This window comes from Mauremys mutica, chromosome 8 (assembly GCF_020497125.1).
Source record: "Mauremys mutica isolate MM-2020 ecotype Southern chromosome 8, ASM2049712v1, whole genome shotgun sequence".
NCBI classification, from domain to species: domain Eukaryota; kingdom Metazoa; phylum Chordata; order Testudines; family Geoemydidae; genus Mauremys; species Mauremys mutica.
This window is the reverse complement of record NC_059079.1, coordinates 1,365,399-1,384,560: the sequence shown is the minus strand read 5'-3', so window position 1 is coordinate 1,384,560 and position 19,162 is coordinate 1,365,399. Positions and strand designations below refer to the sequence as shown.

At 54.5% G+C, this 19,162-nt stretch overlaps 1 protein-coding gene across 7 annotated transcripts in view; it reads right to left on the bottom strand.

Moving 5' to 3' along the window:
• PTPRF (protein tyrosine phosphatase receptor type F) overlaps positions 1-19,162 on the bottom strand; it is a 411,971-nt gene that overhangs the window by 55,150 nt on the left and 337,659 nt on the right. For 4 of the 7 annotated variants that reach the window (XM_045026634.1, XM_045026636.1, XM_045026638.1 and 1 more), the window contains 4 exons: positions 17,726-17,919; positions 6,299-6,416; positions 2,913-3,491; positions 2,304-2,401 (listed from right to left, as the gene is read on the bottom strand). In XM_045026634.1, coding sequence (XP_044882569.1) covers positions 2,304-2,401; positions 2,913-3,491; positions 6,299-6,416; positions 17,726-17,919 — 989 coding nt within the window. Of the gene's footprint in view, positions 1-2,303; positions 2,402-2,912; positions 3,492-6,298; positions 6,417-9,171; positions 9,199-17,725; positions 17,920-19,162 lie in introns of all 7 variants that reach the window. The other 3 variants (XM_045026633.1, XM_045026635.1, XM_045026637.1) reach the window with 1 other exon arrangement.

Genomic DNA, 19,162 nt, shown 5'->3' with positions numbered 1-19,162 from the left:
AAAACACAAACTCCCGAAGGTTGAGACTTCTACCAGTGCAGTCAAAGCCCAGGGGCTGCTCCTCCAGGCTCACATGCACCTGCATTTCTGGGAGTATTAACAGAAGAAAGATACTATTGGAGAAATATCTTTAACAACCCTCCTGTTTGCATGGCTGCTCTCAGCTGACAGGAAACTAACACCATCTGCTCCTGTGTCAGAGCAGGGGCAGACACTGAATGAATCACTGCTCATGTCCCCAGTCTTGGCTACAAGGCAGAGACAAGGCATCAGCACTATTCCTTCTGGCGCCTGACCTGCTCTGCCCAGCCCCACAGGTTGTAGCATCCCACTCAGCGCACTAGGAAGGGAAAACAAACTGGCCATTCAACGCCCTGCACAACTCAGGAGCTGGGCTGTTCCCTCCGTCCCAACGAGACTCCTGTCTGTCCAAACGTGGCCGGCCCCGGGAAGCTGAGCCGTGCCCTGATTCCCTGTCTCTTTCCAGCTAAACTCTGCACGTTCAAAGTGATTCCGATTGAGCGTTATAATTGAGAGGCAGGATGAGCAAGCACGGGAGAGAGACACAAACACAGGCAGCCATTCCAGACGCTTCTCCCACTTGCTGTGGAGAGACTGCCCTGTGGTGTGGTCATATCCCCTTGCGTTCAGCTCATCCATTCCACGCGTTTCCTACACATGCAGTACGGACGGGCAATGCACCCTGCACCGCACCCCCTGCCCACTCGCAGGTGAGCGGCAGAACTCCCCTGGGATACGTTCACTCTCACCACAGGAACCTGGTGACCTTGATTTCACGGCTAGGCAGTGAGATGTTCCAGTTGTGGAGAAGGACAGCTCTGGACTCGGACTGCAGAGACCAGGGTTTTGTCTCTGGCTCTACTACAGGCTCCCTGGGTATCTCTGGGGCTGGTGCCCATCTGTGAAATGGGGGTAATGTTTTCCTGCCTCTCGGGGTGTGCGTGTGTGTGAGTGTGAGGGTAAATTCATCAGTGCTTGTGAGCTGCTCCAACACTACAGTGATGGGGGGGCACGGAGAACTCCCGTTTCATTGCACCGTGTTTCAGAATTCAAGGTGGTGCAATGCCCGGAAGCGTTAGTGATCACCTCTGTACGGGTTTGGTGAGTCAGCCTGCACGCCCGTCTGCGCCTTCGGCACAGCAAACTCTCTGAGCAGAGATACAGGGCTTCTGTCTGTAAGAGTCTCTCCCCCCAGCCTGGACCACCTCTGCAGAAATCCCCCACCCTGCGTGCCTTGGCTGATCCCAAACCGCAGTCCAGGCTGGGGCTGCTGAAGGGACACGGCCAGGCTTGGGCCCACATGAATAAGGCATTCTGGGCCTGGAGGCTGATAAAACACCCTGCGTTGCGCCGGACAAGAGAGAGCAGCAGCTGTTTGTGCAGAGTCTGCCCAGGCAGCCATCAGAGAGGGGACTACGTACTGCTACAATGGAAACAGTTTCCTGGAACCACCGCTCGGGATTGTGCTGCTGCTCTGATAGCTCTGTGGCAAACAGGCAATCTGGTTAGCCAGGCCGGGGCAAAGGGAGTCACGCTAAGGTGGAGTCACTGCCTGGTTTTCAGGCTGTTCTGCCTTGTTCGCGTCCTGTGACGAGATCACATTTCCAGCTCTCTCGTGGACACTGCAGCTTTGGGATTTCCCCTTATGTCCGGGAGCATCTCCCCCTCCTGCTCTCTGTAAGGTACCACCAGCTCTGCTGTGCCGCGGGGCCAGCCTGGATGACAAACAAATGCGGAGCCTGCTCGGACACCGAGAACAGGAGCGCCTCACGCTGGCATTGCCGGGGGCTGTCCTGGCTGGCTGGACGTGGGACCCTCCTCCAGCCAGGCTCCAGACACCTAGTGGGGCCGGCCCTGGAACTCGGTGTCTGCAACCTGGGCCTGGCACTAATAGCAACCCTCTGGGGCCCCCTAGTGACCGCTCGAGAAGGAACCTCCCAGCACTGGCGCAGTCTAATGACCACGACCTAGCGTGGCACACGCCATCCTGGCTTACCACACAACCCCCTTCACTGGCCTGGCTCTGGCTTGCAGCCCTGCCAGAGATCAGATGCCGGGAAGGAGGGTGAGAAAGCAGCAGCACCTCTGGGTTAGTATCTTTGCTTTCCAAAGCATCAGCAGTTCCTTATTGCTGTGCTCGGAGGCCTCTGCAGAACCATCCCCGAGCTGACAAGCAATGGGGCCTTGCTCAGCCAATCGTTTGCCTGACAGCCTGGCGCTCGGTAGAGATGCTGCTCACCTGCCACAGGGGCACCCTGGCATCCCGTGCAGTCGGTCCTTACCTTGAAAGGCACCGCAGACTTGTAGGAGTCAGGCACTTCCCAGCTCAGCAACACAGACGTTTTCATCACAGCATTGACGCGAAAGTTCTTAGCAAACACTGAAATTAAAAACAACACCTGTGAACTGCCGGCATGGCCCAGCAGCACCTCAGCAGCACAGGTTACTGAATTCAGCTGCAGCAGGAAAGGAGACAAGCAGAGGAGAGCAGCAACCTTTCCTCAAGTCTCTCAGGCCCAGCCGGGTTTCCGATTGTGACTACGTTCTTGAACATCAGAGACCGGCAGGTCTAGACTGAACTGTAGCTCTCCTGGCCCTCTGCCAGGATCAAAAGCCAGCAGCTCTCAGGTCTGCACCCGAGCCAGCAGAGACCCTTTCATGGACAGATAAAACGGGAGTGTGCCTGTGAAGTGACAAAGGCAATTATGTTCCCACCAAAAAATCCTCCTCCTAGTAACAGGCAACGTGAGGGAAGCCTTCAGCGAGGCTCCCTGTGCCGAGCCAGTTTGACTAGAGGAATCCAGACGACGTACGGCCTCGTTAGCCAGAGCCACGGGGAACCCAGGGAGGGTCACCGTCTGGAGATGAGGCCGGACTGTAAGGCTTGTTACCTTGCTCAACAGGCATGGTCCGGGACTGGATGCTGGGGCTGAGCGGCCCCGCCCCCTTGCTGTTGCAGGCCCTCACTTTGATGTCATAGGTGGTGTCAGGTCTGAGGTTGGTCAGCATGATGCTCGTCTCCCTGGTGACGTTGGTCAGCTCCTGCTGGCTGTTGATATCTCTGTACATAACTGTGTAGTTGGTAATTCTCCCATTTCGCTCTGCCAGCACTGGGGGGTCCCAGGCCACCTCTGTGGTGGAGGTGGTGAGCCCCACCACACGCAGGTTCTGCGGGAAGCCGCTGGGCACGTCCTCTGTCGTGGTGATCTCCTTCTCGAACTCCTCCCCTGGACCGGCTCTGTTCTTGGCAGACAGCTTGAAGATGTAGGTGGCACCTTTGTGCAGGCTGGTCACAGTGTAGTGATGGACGTTTTTCTCAAAGTCCATGATGTTCATCTTCTCCTCGTCGGTGCGTTTGTACTGCAGCCGGTAGCCCAGCAGCTCCCCGACCATCTCCTTGGGGGGGTGCCACTGGATGAGAGCTGTGTTCATGGCTGTTGTGCTAATCAGCATGGAGGGCTTGCCTGGGACTGGAACATAGAGACATTGTCACCACCCACAAACCCATCCTGCTGCCGGAAAGAGAGGGGGGGGGGGAGAGAAACTCGGGTCTACTGGGTCCAGGATTGGTGTAACTTTATGCTCAGGTAACATAGTGGTAAGTGCAGCATACAAACCTAGATGCATAGACACAGATGGACCCAAATCCAGGTGCTGATGAAAGCTGGATCCAGCAAATTCTGGGTTCACATTCCCCAAATTTTACTGTCTAAATGGGCAATGAATGCAGCAGCTGACATTACAATGGAAAAATCCAGACCCTGATGTACAATGGCTTGATTACACCTCAAACCCCCGTATTTGTCTCTCAGATCATTCTGGATTCAGCCACGTTTTTCCGTGGACCTCTCCAAATGGTACCTCTCTGCAGACAAGTGCCATAGCACCAGGAAAACCTGGACCCTGATGTACTGTGTTGCAACAGATGCACTAAACCCCATACCCAGCATCCTGATCTATCTGAATGCAGAAAAATGTCATCCCCAAACCTTGTAATTGTACCATCTGCAGAGGCAGTAAGTGGTGCGGGGGGGGGGCTGTTAGCAGTCAGAATACATTTTGGTTTAGCTGATGAACCAATTCATGACGTGAATGTTGATGTGACTGGGGAGCAGCAGCAGTCAAGTTGTCACAGAGGATGGGGTAGACAAGGCCCTGCACCCCCGGCTTCCTGCGACTCGCCAGGACTCTCAGCCAGCCAGTAAAAGAGAAGGTTTATTTAGACGACAGGAACACAGTTCAAGACAGGTCTTGCAGGTACAGACAACAGGACCCCCCTCAGGCAGGTCCATCTTGGGGGCCCCAGAGACACCACAGCCCCGCTGGGAACCCCTCCATTTCCCCAGCCAGCTCCAAACTGAACCTCCCTTCAGCCTCTCACTCAGCCTCCCCCCAGCTCCTCCCCCAGCCTTTGTGCAGTGTCCCGGGCAGAGGTGTCACCTGGCCTCCAACCCCCGTCCTGGGTTCTCATGTTACATGCTCAGGTCTCATCCCTCAAGGATAGGCTCCCATCCCCCAATGCAGCCAGTCCCGGCAAAACTCCCCTGCAACCTTCCCAGGTTAATACTCCCCACTCAGTATTCAAAGAACACAGTAAGAACGTTCCCACTTTGTCACACAAGCCACTGAAATTCTGCTCATGCTGCGCAAGTGAAGGGCTGCTGCCTTCACAGGTTAAGAACTGTTAGTTTGGAATCAAGGATTTAATACCTGGATTCCCCACTACTTACACAAAGGGCGTCCCCATTCCGAAGCAGATCAGATTGGTATACAATCCAACTGACACGCAAAACATTCCTAATCAGTGGGATCATGTCCTGGTGGTAATGAACCAGACACTGTATTTGATGGTGTTCTGGCCCAATTCTGCCCTCAGAGGCCCACAACACTGTTCCCTTCTGAGGTCCCTAGGAGCTGGACAAAGCTGTAGGAGGGGACTCTGTTACTATTTAAGCACATATAATTCAATATACATTGCTAATGTCGCTCTCTCCATTACTCGACCTCACAACACAATTGCTAACAGCAGCCAGGAGTTAGGGACAGATGATTTTTCAAAGCTGATTCAACATATCGTTATCTATAAATGTGCATCACGAGCAGGGACAATCTGCTGCAGTTTACGGTGTAGCAGTGGGATGGTTAGGAAGCTTCTCCTGTTTGCAGGACAGCTGTGTTAACTCCTCAGAACGTACGTCCTAGTGCAGTATGGGGGACAGCGCAGCTGAGATGCGGACAGTGGAAATGACCTCTGGAGTTATCCTGGTGCCATCTGGAGCAGCATGGAGAGAGAGCTGTTCCTGGGTTAAATGCACCAGGAACTCAGATTTCCAGTTCATGCAAAATGCATTCCCATTATAATGAGCGATAAACACTATGCCTGGGGTTAGTCTGCCGAACAGCAGGACTATCACGTGGAGGACAGGGCTAGTGATCCAAAAATCAATGACTAGGCAATGCCAGCTAGCTGGTCCTCTCTCCCAAGAACAACCCAAAGCTGCTCCCATCATGTTCCCAGAGAAAAGCCAAGTGCCTGACGTGTTCTCGTGGTGTCCCTGAACCAGGGCACGGGTTCTTCTGGGCACGCACTAGATACACATGTCTGTTTAGACAGTAGAATTTTGGAAACAAACTCTGGCTGGATTCAGCAGGATCTGGAGACTGCATATGGCATTTTGCTGCACTTCTGCAGCAGAGGTGTTGGTTTAAGCTGGGCGTTTCTATTTACATGTAGAAGTGCAGCATCAAAAATGGGCTGGACCCACTTCTAACTGCCTCTCAACCCTTCAGCACAACGAAGGCTGTTGCAGGAGGCACTACAGCCACTGTGGCTAATCCCTCCAACTGCCCCAATCAGATGTCCGTGCATCAGAAAGCTGTGTGAGGACTTCATTTCAGAGGCGGGGTGAGGCCTGGTGTCTAGGACCTGGCTTTCCCTTCCCTACTCCCTGGGCTGAGGGGTGCGGTAAGGCTGAGAGGTTTTCATAGATCTCTTCTAACGGGCAGCTGCTTTTTCTCCCCCTTTGCCCTCTCAGTGACTGTCCATTTCCCACCTGCACCTCTGCTCTGTGTAAACCCTGCACAACTGATCCACATGGAAGGCCTGTGCGTAAGGGATGCAGGTAGCACTCTCATCCTTTGCTTCCACTGCAGAAGTACAAATCCCCATGACATTCCCCAGCCTGCCCACTCCTTCCAAACGTGCGTCCTCAGCAGTATCAGCTGTGCCAGGTCCCAAGGAATCCCATAAACCCACCCAGCAGCACCACCCACTCACCTGCCCCCGTCGTAGTGACGACTTTGGGTTTGCTGCGTGCACCATCTCCCTTGGTGGTATAGGCTGCGACGGTGACGGAATAGGTGGTTTCAGGTAGAAGGCCTCCTATGATGGTTTCCTGCGGGACCATTCATAAGATGAGCAGAAAATAAGCAAGAAACAACAAATATTGTTACTGCTTGGGGTGCAGGAAGGAGGGTTTCAGCCAGAAACGCACTGATGTTGGCTGGTTTTGTTTCGTTCATCACACCCCCGGCAGGTCTCTAACCTCGCGCCTGTGCGGCGTTAATGGAACGATGACGACATTCGTTCCAGCGGTTCCATTTCTAACATCTCACTTGCCCTCTCTCACGAAGATGCCACCTCTCCGACACTCCGGGTTTTGTGCCTGTACCCAAAGCGGTCACCAGACCTGTGCAAACTTGCCTGGAAACCGAGGCTGAGAGGGCATGAGGCCCACCCCTACCCTGCTATGAGTAACTCCCCTGAGCCTCGTCCTCACTCCTGCCTCCACAGCTGCTGTTTCCAGGAAGTTTGGGGTTGGAAGCTGCATTCTAGGCAAAGCCCTGAGGGACAGCCAGGACCCTGCCAGCAAGCACGAGAGGATCACAACAATCAAAGCCACCAACAAAAGCAGAAGGCCAGCTTGGGGTACATCAGTGCAACCCTCAGTGGGGCTGGTTCTGGAATCTGAAGCAGCCTGGAATCCTGCTGGGAACTCCTGGGAGACAACCCAGGGTGGGGGAGCCGCTGCGTTCCAGGAGAGGGGCTCGTCAGGCCATTGCTGCTTTGGCCTCCCCAGGCTGAAACGCCGCTGCACCATCGTTGCCAGGGAGGGTCTATGTATACGCAAGGGGGGGCAAGTTCTCCGAGGTGGGCTTGGCCGGGGGCAGGAACTTGGGATCATTCCAGCTCAGTCCAACAGCCGCCCCGCAGCCCAGCCACGGAAGCGCTGTGCTGCTGGCGGTGGAGGGAAGGCCTTGCTAGCAGTGAAGTAACTGAGGCTTGGAGAGGAGGACGTGCTCAGAACGTCACAGCTCCTGCTGAGAATGCCTCGCTGCCGTGCACCCCCCCGCCCCCGCCCCAGCTCCACCCTTCCCGGGACACCGGGAGGGTATGAGCCCCCCAGGCACATTGAACTCCAAGAACCGAGCACGCCCACCTTCCAGCTGATGGGGCTCCACCCACGAAGGGCCTGGGACTGGCTCTCAGACTCTGCGGACAGGCTGAGGAAAACGACCCCTAGGACACGGCTGTCACTGACGTTATGACCGGGTTCTGCCTTGGTAAGCACAGCCCCCCGTAACACCCTGCTGAGCTCCCCGCAGGCTGTCCTGGCTAAGAGGCGAACAGGGAGCGCGGTAGCAGGGACCCCAGCGCACACTAATGACCTCTGTAGGACAGAGCCTGGCCTCTGGTGCGTTCCCTCTGCATCCCCACTCCACAGGGGCCACGGATTTACCTCCACCAAAGCCTGTCAGACCCCCCACAGCCCCTCCCTCACTTCTCGTCCATGTTGCCTATTGGACAACATAGGGACGTTCCTGGAAAGGCAAAACCCCCCTTGAATCCCCAAGCTGAGCGGGGCCATGCAGGACAGACCCCGTTCTCTGCCGTGCCACAGCCACGGGCTCAGTTCTTCAGACCCAACCCTCGGCCAGGGGCCGAGAGATGCACTACGACGGGGTGAAAAACACAAGGGATAACGGGCCAGGGCGGCAAAGGAGGGTGAATCATGTGCGAAGGGGCCAGGGTAGGACTGGCACTGCGGGGGTGGGGAGATGCGATGCCTCCTGGGATTTGTGTCTACTTTCCAGGGATTCCTTCAAGGCCTTTCAAGGGATCTTCTGTTTGTTCGCTCTGGAATCGTTGCTGCTCGCCCAGTAATTGGTCTCCCAAACACCAGACCCACCTGCCTGCCCAGCCATACTCCACTCAAGCCACCTGATTGTCATTGTGGAACCAGCCAAGCCAGAGACACAAATCAACAAGCACCAACAAGAACGACACCAAAATCAGAGCAGGAGCGAAATCCCACCTCTCCACTCCTCACCTGTGTGAGCGAGCAAGTGCACAGGAAACTGGTGCCCACAGAGCACCTGCAGACTCGGAACCGCCCACGAGGATTAACTCCTCCCAAACCCATGCAAAGAGAAATTCTCGTGCAAGGTCTCATGCCACTGGGAGCGGGGGAGGGGAAGGAAGATAGGGATGGAGCAAGGAAGAGATGATTACACGATGGAAACATAGGGCTGTCATCACAAAACCACTCCGAGGAAAACTCCTCCATTTAAACAGCAGGAGAAAGGGACTGGGCCTGGGAACCCCACCGGGGGTGGGGGGGTAATTGAATTGCAGACTCTAAAAAGGTCATTTTCTAGTTTGTTCCTCCAAATTTATATTTCAAAATTGCTTGGGAAAAATTGGATTTAACTGTTTACATGTGATTGTTTTCCTATTACAGTCTCTGTTTCAGCCAAAGGCCACGGTTGAGCGTGTAGGTTATTTTTCATGACTAGGATCAATGAGGTTTAAAGATTCTATATCTGATTTTACCATACACCTAGCTGAGCCAACTACCGCAGAGAGTAGGATGCACCTCCTGAGTTGATCACTTGAGTCTGCCTAAAATTGCATCGCAACAAGCTGGAAACACAGATTATAGAAAATGTCAATTGCTTTTCTGCATTTAGCAGCAATCTAAATGCCAATTTTCTCTGGATTTGCTGCTTGTGGAAGGCTTCACAGTGCAACTCTCCAGCCTCATTAAGGGAGTGAAAGGGATGTTTTGACAGCACTATGTCTACAAAATTCATACATCGATTTGCCAGACCCCTCTGATCCAAACGAGAACACACAGGAGTGGTACTTACATGGTCGATGGAGTCCTCAGCCCTCCACTGATGGGGGAGAAAGGAAGGAGGAGAGAAAAATGAAGACAGAATTTTAAGGGAGGACATCTAGGAAGTGAGGGAGATGACAATAGCCTGGGTTAGCAGGGCGGAGTATGGGTTATAACACTTACACACAGGAGGATCACTCAGCACAGGCTGTATCCAAGGACAGACATGGATACAGTGCAATCCCCTACATGCAGCCAGCCTGTGCAGCAGGGCTGAGAGAACACATACAAAGCAAGGCCAAGCAGCTTCCCTCTCATGAACATGGAGAGGTGACCACTTGCTAACTCTGCAGACAGGGGTCTCTGGGCCCCTCTCTCTCTCCTGCCTTGCCTACAACTAGCCTTTTCTGCCAACTCCACTGGTGCTAGCAATCGGGGAGCCCTGATATAGACAAGGTCTGAACATTATAATCAATGGATCATCTAGTCCTGCTCTGGACAATGCTGGCTGCCTAGAGACCTATCTTCACTAGGGCTTCCCCTATTGCCACCACCCAGGAATCATTAGGAAAGGGATAGATAATAAGACAGAAAATATCCTATTGCCTCTATATAAATCCATGGTACGGCCACATCGTAAATACTGTGTGCACATCTGTTCGCCCCATCTCAAAAGAGAGGTATTGGAATTGGAAAAGGTACAGAGAAGAGCAACAAAAATGATTCACGGTATGGAACGGCTTCCATCTGAGGAGAGATTAAAAAGACTGGGACTGTTCAGTTTGGAAAAGAGGTGCCTAAGGGGGGATATGATAGAGGTCTATAAAATCTTGACTGGTGCGGAGAAAGTAAATAAGGAAGTGTTATTTACTCCTCCATATAGCACAAGAACTAGGGGTCACCCAATGAAATGTACAGGCAGCAGGTTTAAAACAAAAGGAAGTATTTCTTCACACAATGCACAGTCAGTCTGTGGAACTCCTTGCCAGGGATGTTGTGAAGGCCAAGACACTAACAGGGTTCTAAAAAGAACCAGATAAATTCATGGAGGATGGGTCCCTCAATGGCCATTAGCCAGGATGGGCAGGGATGGTGTCCCTAGCCTCTGTTTGCCAGAAGCTGAGAATGGGCGACAGGGGATGGATCACTTGATTCCCTGTTCTGTTCATTCCCTCTGGGGCACCTGGCATTGGCCACTGTCGGCAGACAGGACACTGGGCTAGATGGACCTTTGGTCTGACCCAAAATGGCCGTTCTTATGTTGTGGAGGCACTTTGGGGCGGGCTAATACAAAGCTGAGCTACACGCCCCACCTCACCTACGCAGCGTACAAAGGAGGCCCCCAGCTCACACGAAGTCGCAGGCTGAGCAAGCCGGGAAACGAGAGCATCAAACCTGCTGAACACTTAGATGAGAAATCCTGATGTGAACAACGCCCCCTACTGTGTAACAACAGAACGGCAAGTGGCAGATGCACATTGGGCAGGAAGAGCTCCCCGCAGGCAGGGCTATGAAACGTGTCCTGTAGCGCGCGCCATCCTAGGGATGGCTCACCTGCCATCCTAGGGAGAGCGCACCCATCGCTGCTAACCGCTACAAATGGACGGGAGCCGGCAAGACATCCAATGGCCTCTCGGTCACTAAACCTCGGGCAGGGCTAGGCTACCACTGTCCATGCCGGCAGCTCGGTTCTGGTAGGCTGCACACAGCGGAGATCGTGGCAAGGTTCCTTTGGCTAAGGCAGTGCATTAAGTGACACGAGTTACGGCGTCTGCGCAGAAGCAGCATTGTCTAGTGGTTAACGCACAGGAACTAGAGTCAGGAATCAGAGTTCTGTTCTTCGCTCTGAGGCTCATTTATGGTGAGCTCTGCGCCTCACCCCCGGCCCCCAGCAACAGGCAGGGTTCCCACCCCGAAGCCCCGTTCATGTTTGCAATGGGCCTGGAGAGCTGCAGATGCCCCTGAAGAGCTAACGTTAGCAGAGCCACAAGGTAGCTGAGGTGCTCTCACAGACTGGGCCGTGTCTGAATGACGGGGGCTCTCGTAGAACCTTGGAGTATTAAAATGCCTGGCACATCTTCAGCGTTTTACTGTTTTAATCTCTGAATTCAGTGGGAATCAGCTATTGGCTAAACTGCTCCTCTGAATTTCTATTATATTGCACCTACAGAATGGCATTATACTGCAACTAAAATTGTGCCCATAAACCATCTTAAAAGTCTCTTTCAAGGAAGAGGTCAGGTCATCCCCAGAGATGTCATATAAAACCAAGGTCCTGACCAAATGCCATCATTAAAGATCCTCTTTCACAAGGTCTGCGTGTTATCTCCAGTGTTCTGTCTTCACTCCAACTCGAGTAATTACATTCTTCCTGGCTCAAGTTCTACCTGCACTAACCATCCTGAGCTGGGTGAAGTGCGCAGTCTGCAGCTGACCACCTCTGCAGGTCACTCCATTGCCCTACAGCTTGACGAAAATCTTGCTGGAGAAAGGCTCAAAGGACTGGTAGCTTTTCCTTTCAGGAATCCATTCCTGCTCCAAGCACTGTGCCTCTGGCAGGAGGGGAGAACACGCAGGTTATGAAGCCTGATTAAAGCACCATCCCAAATACTACTTGGGAGTTTGTCCAGAATCCGACCGAGAACACCTGCAGCAGCACCACCGAGCCGCCAACCCCATGCCTATGTGCTGAACAATGGAGCAGATGCAGATTCTGAAGGCCGGTGCCCCCACTAACCTCCTCACACCACACGGAGGGGGTGTAATAAGCCAACCATGTACATGCAATACTTGCATACAGGAGATACAGGAGATTTGAGGATGAATTTTTACCATGATGGAGCCATTTAAATTTACATCTTCTGCATATTGCAATTTTCTTTCAGATGAGAGTGGGGCTAGATCCTGTAGGAACATGTTTGAGACGCCACGCCTGGGCACAGACTCAGTTATAAATTCAGTTTCATTACGAAAATATCACCTGCAGATAAAAACATTTCCCTCCTAAACCAGCTCAATTACCTCGTAAGTGGTTAAGGTGCTGAGCAAGACAAATTGATCTTGAGAAGGCAGAAGCCTTGATCAACGGGATTCAGATGGTGCTGCATGCAGGAGGCAGGATGGCACAGGGACGTGCTAAAGCTAACAGCCTGTATTTATGGCCGCTGCAATGCACTGACGACATTTCATTTCGCACTTCAGCACCGTGCGTCGCAGTTATGTCCCTCTCCAAGGAAACAGTTGCCCCCCTGAGCACGGACTTAGGGCCCTTCTCGACTAGCTCGCTTGGGCAAGGCAGATTTTTGACCCTCGTTGTCCGCTGAATGCAGTGGTGACAGTGAGATCCCCGTTACGTGCAGCGCTTGCTCAGAACTCGGGCTGAAGAGAGGCCCCAGTGGTCTAGCCTGTTGCATCACCTCCTGCTCCAGAGTTCCTCGTGGCAGATGCTTTTCACTTTTGCCCCATTCTTGAAAGCAGGGCACTGAGTCTTCCTCCCAAGCCAGGTGACTAACGACAGGGGAAGGGAGGCTTCAGAAGGGGTCTCTGCAAATCACCCTACGGGCAGAGCAGCGGGGCTTCTTGCTGATGCTTGTGCGGGGTGGGCGGAGGGGAGGGCACAGGGAACGGGGCTCACTAATTTCCCAGGCACGCTACTCACAGAGAACTTGTTTTCATTCCTCTGCTATTTTTGAGAAGCTTGGCAGGACATGCACTGGGCTGGTCTGTGAATGCCGGCCAGATGGACAGAGCATGGCTGTTTGTGACACCCACCCTCAGCCTCTCCCTTGGGACTGTACGTGCTCCATGGCTGAAGCACAGAACGGAGCAGTCGAAGCGGCAGCCAGTTCTCTTCCCTCCCAGCGTGGCCAGCTGGTAGCTCTCTGGGAAAGCCTCCTCGAGTAGCAGAGGGCCAGCACGTCTGGCGAGGGCCCATTGAGAGCAGAGGGCCAGAGACGTTGGAAGTGCCCCAGTGACAGAGACGGCCCATCTCCACAGCGGCGTGAGCTGCTCCCTCTCTCCGGGCTGAATCTGAGCCCATAGATGGGGGCCGATGTCCTGTCGCCTTCCGGGTGTGATCCGCTTGCTCCCACCTTGGCTCCCTATGTGGATCTGCAGCGTAATGGGTCAGTTCGTGGCAACTGGGGAGGTGAGGAAGGGTCACGGATCCACCCACGAGCTCAGGATTGCCCAGGAGGAAGGGAAGAACGGGGTTACTGCTCACGGAGCACACAGGGAGTGGAAGGGCTGCTGCCTGGGGGCAGGGTACCCTATGAATGTGGGTGGGGCTCCCCATATGCTCTGGAAGCTGGAGTCAGCGAGCTCTGGCGGCCACAGGACTCCCAGCTCCATGGAGCAGGATCACACTCTCTCAGACTGTGTATGGAGCCCACGAGGACTCAGGAGCCACAGACCCAGCACAAGTGAAAGAAACTGTTCTGCTTCAAGTCGCTTGCTCTCCTTCCGTGCTCTCGTGGGGTCTCCCAAAGCCAGCGCAGAGTCGGGAGCCTCCACTCGCGAGACCAGCGTGGCGGATAAGAGCAGCCCCTGCCAGCATCCAGCCTTGGCTTATCTCCTGCACCACCAGCAGAGCCCATTTGGGAGATGCGGCCCAGCCATGTGGTTGTGCTCAGGTCGAAGTCTGCGATACTGCAGCACCTGTCACTATCTGTGAGGTCTTCCCCAAGGCCAGACGCCGCTCTGCCCTGCTGTCTGCCAGTCGGGGGTGAGGGCACAGACTAAACATTTACTTAAATATAAGGAACTTTGATGGGAAAATCAGTCACAGCATAGCCCTGGCAGACGAGAGGCCTCGACTCCACCACAGGACCTTTCGAACAACCAGTTACAGTCCCTAGGAAGGCGGCTGGCAAAGGAAAAGAAACACTCTCCGGCACCAGGATTGCTGCCTCGCTGCTGGCTTCCTGCACAGCTTAACTGGTTCTGGATCACCGTGGCTCTCTATTATCTGAATAACTAACATCTCCATTCCCCTCTATTCTGCCTTTCGGCTCCAGTTACTCCCTCGGTCTTTCTCAGCTTCAAACAGGGACTAGTTTGGAGTCAGCTTTAGCAGCAACGTCTTATACCACTGCAGGGCCTAGACTGGGTAGACCAGGGTGGGCCAACATTTTGGGCCGAGGGCCACATCTGGGTGGGGAAATGGTATGCAGGGCTCAGGGCAGGGGTAGGGGTGCGGGAGGGAGTGCGGGGTGCAGGAAGGAGCTCAGGGCAAGGGATTGGGGCAGAGGAGGGGTGTGGGGTGTAGGAGGGGGCTCAGGGCAGGGGTTGGGGTGCAGGAGGGGTGCCGGGTGTACAAGGGGGCTCAGGGCGGGAGCTTGGGGTGCAGGAGAGGTGCCGGGTGTACGAGGGGGCTCAGGGCAGGGGTTGGGGTGCAGGAGTGGTGCTGGGTGTACGAGGGGGCTCAGGGCAGGGGTTGGGGTGCAGGAGGGGTGCTGGGTGTACGAGGGGGCTCAGGGCAGGGGTTGGGGTGCAGAAAGGGTGTGGCAGGGAGCTCAGGGCAGGAGCTTGGGGTGCAGGAGGGGTGCCGGGTGTACGAGGGGGCTCAGGGCAGGGGTTGGGGTGCCTGACCTGGCCCCACGCCGCTCCAGGAAGCGCTGCAGCCCTGGGGGAGCGGGGACGGAGGACTCTGCGTGTGCTGCCCTTCGCGCCTCCAGGTACCTCCCCGAAGCGTCCATTGGCCGCGGTTCCCCATTTCCGGCCAATGGGAGCTGCGGGGGGCGGTGCCTGGAGGCGCGAAGGGCAACACACACGGAGCCCTCTGCCCCCCCGCCCGAGGGCCGCTTCTGAGAGCAACGCTGGGTCCGTGGCGCCATGGGGGAAAATCCCGCGGGCCGGATCCAAAGCCCTGAGGGGCCAGATCCGGCCCATGGGCCATAGTTTGCCAACCCCTGGGGTAGACTATGCCCACTCTCAACCTGCAGATCATCCAAGAGGGGCCCTGCCTACATGGCCGGAAGAAAATTTCCTCTCTGACCCCAGATATGCCATCAGTTTAATTCTCTTCGTGTGTCCTGTCCACCTGGAGAGCTAACATTCCTGCACAAGCAGTGATCAGTAGCTCCTCCTTGCTGGCGCCCCAAACAGTGCTGGAAAAGTTCTCTCCTAATCACTCATGGGAAGACTTCTCCTTGCAAAGTTATCAGCTCATCTCTGCAGCCACTTGGTTCCTGAGGAGCAATACTCCTCATGGCAATTACCAGCTTGCCTTAGCTTCCCTTCTCATTTCACTCCATGGGACTTCCCTGAAATGGAGGGGACTGGCATGATCTGTAGCTTGGAGAAGTACCTGGGAGAATCCACAGCTAGCAATGAACTTTCCACATAATGTCAAAGACTGACAAGCGCTCCACAGGGCCAAAAACCCTGAAACTTGCTTGCTTGACCACAACTTGTGTGTGAAAAACAAACAAACCAAAAAACTTGGGACAAACCAACACCGTCCCTGGGTGCCCAAGGCCTATGATGGGTAAGTCTTTCAGCAAGACAAGATGACAGTTAATTAACGAGGACTACCTACCCCCTTTGTACATCTTTGGCTATGGAACAGCTGCTCAGGTGCTGTGAAATACCGACATGGCCTCAGACACACACATAGCAGGGCTTACCCCTCCTACAGGGACACGGACACATCCCTGCACAAAGGAGCTTAGGGAACGTTTGACAGGAGTTGGATACTCATCGGAAAGTTTCTAGCCTTGGAATCTACCCTCATTGCAGTGAGCTAGCAGGGGGCTCCAGAGACCAGAGCTGCTCTCTCTAAACTCCCCAGTGTCTAGGAAACGAGCAAGAAATGAAAAGGAGATTGAGCGGCTGAAGAGGAAAGGTTCTGAAGGCAACTACGCGAGCAATCATGCTTGCCTTGGTCTAAAACTGGCATTAACCCATGAGCCCCAAGCTAAATAAACTGGTCAAGCTACAGCATGAAGATGACGCTCTCGTGGGAAAAGAAAAGGCCATTAGGCAGCTTTTCTACGTATTCAAATAAAGAAGCATGTGAAACCCCAGTGAGTGCTCCGTCCAGCCCTTCAGTGAGCTCTCAGACCATTTCCTCTCCTTTACATTGTCCTTTTCCACATGCTACTGGGTTTAATCCTTCAGAGTCTGAGGGCTTGGCTACACTTACAAATTTGCAGCGCTGCAGCAGGGTGTGAAAACACACCCTCTGCAGCGCTGCAAATTGCGGCGCTACAAAGCGCCAGTGTAGTCAAAGCCCCAGCGCTGGGAGCCGCGCTCCCAGCGCTGTCCGTTATTCCCCACAGGGAAGTGGAGTACGGACAGCGCTGGGAGAGTTTTCTCCCAGCGCTGGTGCTTTGATTACACTTAGCGCTTCAAAGCGCTGCCGCGGCAGCGCTTTGAAATGCAAGTGTAGCCAAAGCCTGAGTGGGAAAAAACCTGCTCAGAGCACTGTGCTTCCTGCTGAGAAATGTGTAAATGATTCATAGCTGCATTCAGGAGATGGATCAATTAATGGCTGCAGCTCTCCAGTGTTTATATTGGGTTTGATTCAAGCAGGCGAGGTCTGAATTGGCCACTTGTCACTTGCAGCTGGGGATTTGCAGAGAATGGCCCTGGTCCATCCCGTGCAGGGCTCGGGACTCTCCTCAGGCGAGGCTCTGAAGACTTCCCTGGCCCCAGGAAAGTTACTCCCAGGGAGGGGCGATTGCTTTTCCTTGTGCTGGAAGTCTAGGCTGACCAGGGTGAGGGCCCGCCCACGGAATACACTGCAGGAGTCTCCTGGCAGCCCAAAGCATGGAGTGAGTGTGAACACAGGGAGGGAAATCCATTCCCAAGCTCCGCCTCACCTCTTCACTCCTGCCCAGCCCTCTCAGACCTGCCTGCTCTGTTTACCTTTGTGTTTCCAAAGGTAAATCCAGGTTGAGTCTCACCTTACGAAAGCAGAGCTGTAAATGGGCATGGCTGGCTGGAGCCCTATGGGCAGAGCCTGGCAACGGGGAATTTCATGGCGCTCGGCGCAATGTGCAAATAGGCGGGGCTGGGTTTGATGCTGGGCAAACAAGAAGCAAGTCCTGCCTGGGGAGCTGTCCCTTAAAGTGGCTCTGCCCCTGGCTGAACACTGGCAATGCAAAAGGAAGCAGACAGGAAAGACTTATTTAAAGCTCTCTGAAGGGTGACTCCCTGCGTGACAAGGTGCAGACACTACGTGCCAGCTCCGCACGTCCCTCTCACAGGCAGGGATGGGGCTACAAGGAAACAAATCCCTGCCAGCTGAGCTCTCCCCTTTCCCCCAGAACCACAGGGGAGCAGCGGGGTGGAAGGGAGACGGCCAGTGCAATCGTCATCTCATTGACCTTGTCACCAGCCCATGAGCCCAGTAAACCCCTGTTCCAAAGGGGGCAAGCCACACGTCTCCTCTGGGAATCAGCCTGGTCTGTCCCTGGGTCTAGCCAGTGACTTAGTGGCCTCTGGCTGCATCCTGTGTCCTGCACATCACAGCGTACGTCTGGCCTGGGAAGCTCCGTGTAGCTGCAAACGGGAGGCGTTTGTGCAGAGCAGAGCAATAGTGACTCTCCCACGCCCACCAGCCCGCGGTCCCCATGCTGTACCTGGGCCTCTGCTAACATGACATCTTTGATAACAGGCTGCCCTCGCGGTTCATTGTTTTCCAGCTTCACATAAGTGACCTGGTATCCCCGAATCTGTCCATGCTGCTTGTTGGAGAGTGGCAGTTTCCAGCTGACCCGGATGGCTGTTGAATTCAGAGACTCCACCTCCACCTTTCGTGGTGGGGCGCTGGGCACTAGAACACATATTGGACACAGTGTTAATGGCACAGGTCACACTATTCCCACCACCACGGTACTTTCATTCCCCCGCCTCCTCTCAAACCCCATGAGAATGGCACCTGGCCCCACACACCTCCCTGCACCTCCGGATCTCCCTGGTGTCCAGACAGAACCCTACTGTCCCCATGGGAATGGGTCAGGCTGTGAGCTACAGGAGCACAGCTTGCCTAGGGCCCCAGGATGCCGCCTGCAGTCTGCTATTTACTTTCCCCTGGGGCGGGTGCCCTGCTCAAATACAGACATGCCACCCTAGGCAGATGTAATGCAGGCCCTGAAACTGACACATGTCCCCACCTGCCCACCGCCGCCCAGATCCCACACCGACACGGCCAGAACAACAAAAGGTTAATGGGAAGGCAAACCAGCAACCCAGAGTGCAGAGAGAGCAGTCACTGAGGCCGGCCAGAGAGAGGGGCCAGGAGGCCTGCACTCCATGCCTGGCTTGCTGAATGCTTTCGGAGAATGAAATGAAAACGTACGGTGCCCTGAAAATACCAATTTCCTTGCCAGGTGAGGCACGTTTAAAGGTCTATTTACACCCTGTCTGTCTTTGGAAACATGACGGCCTTCTGCCTTTTTGCTCCCGCGCTGACTGAACGCTGTCACTGCTGAAAAAGCTGCCTCTCCCTTGCTCTTGGAAAGCTCCCTCGGGCTGAAGCAGCTGGGAGCAGAGTCACATCCCTGTGGAGGGGATCGCTGCCATGTGAGTGCCAAGGAGCTGGTTGCAGGACACAGCTCAGGTCCCTTGTCCCACTGCTGAGGGGCCCCCACCCACTCTTCCTTCCCCAGGAAGGATCCCGGCCTGTAAAAGGCCCATATGCCCCAACTCCCAGCACAGCAAGAAATCATCCCAATCAGGTAATTAGGGATGGAGAGCTGACATGCAGAAATAATGAATGTTGCTATTCCAACCAACTAGATGGGCAGAAACAGCTACCCAGCAGGAAAGCACGACTTCGAAGCCTCAGGGCAATTCAGTCTTTTCCCCAGATGTCTCTCTTAATTGTAGATAATTAAATAAACCGGAGAAGGGAAGGAGCGGGTGTTTCAACACTGCTAGGCCAGCGAAGGTGTCAGAGTGCAGGGGGCTGTGGCCAAGTGGTTACCACCACAAGCCTGGTGCAACCCACTCAGTGACCTTGGGCGAGTCCCACAGCTTCCTTTCCCGGGCGTGTGAGCTGAACCCCACCCCCACTG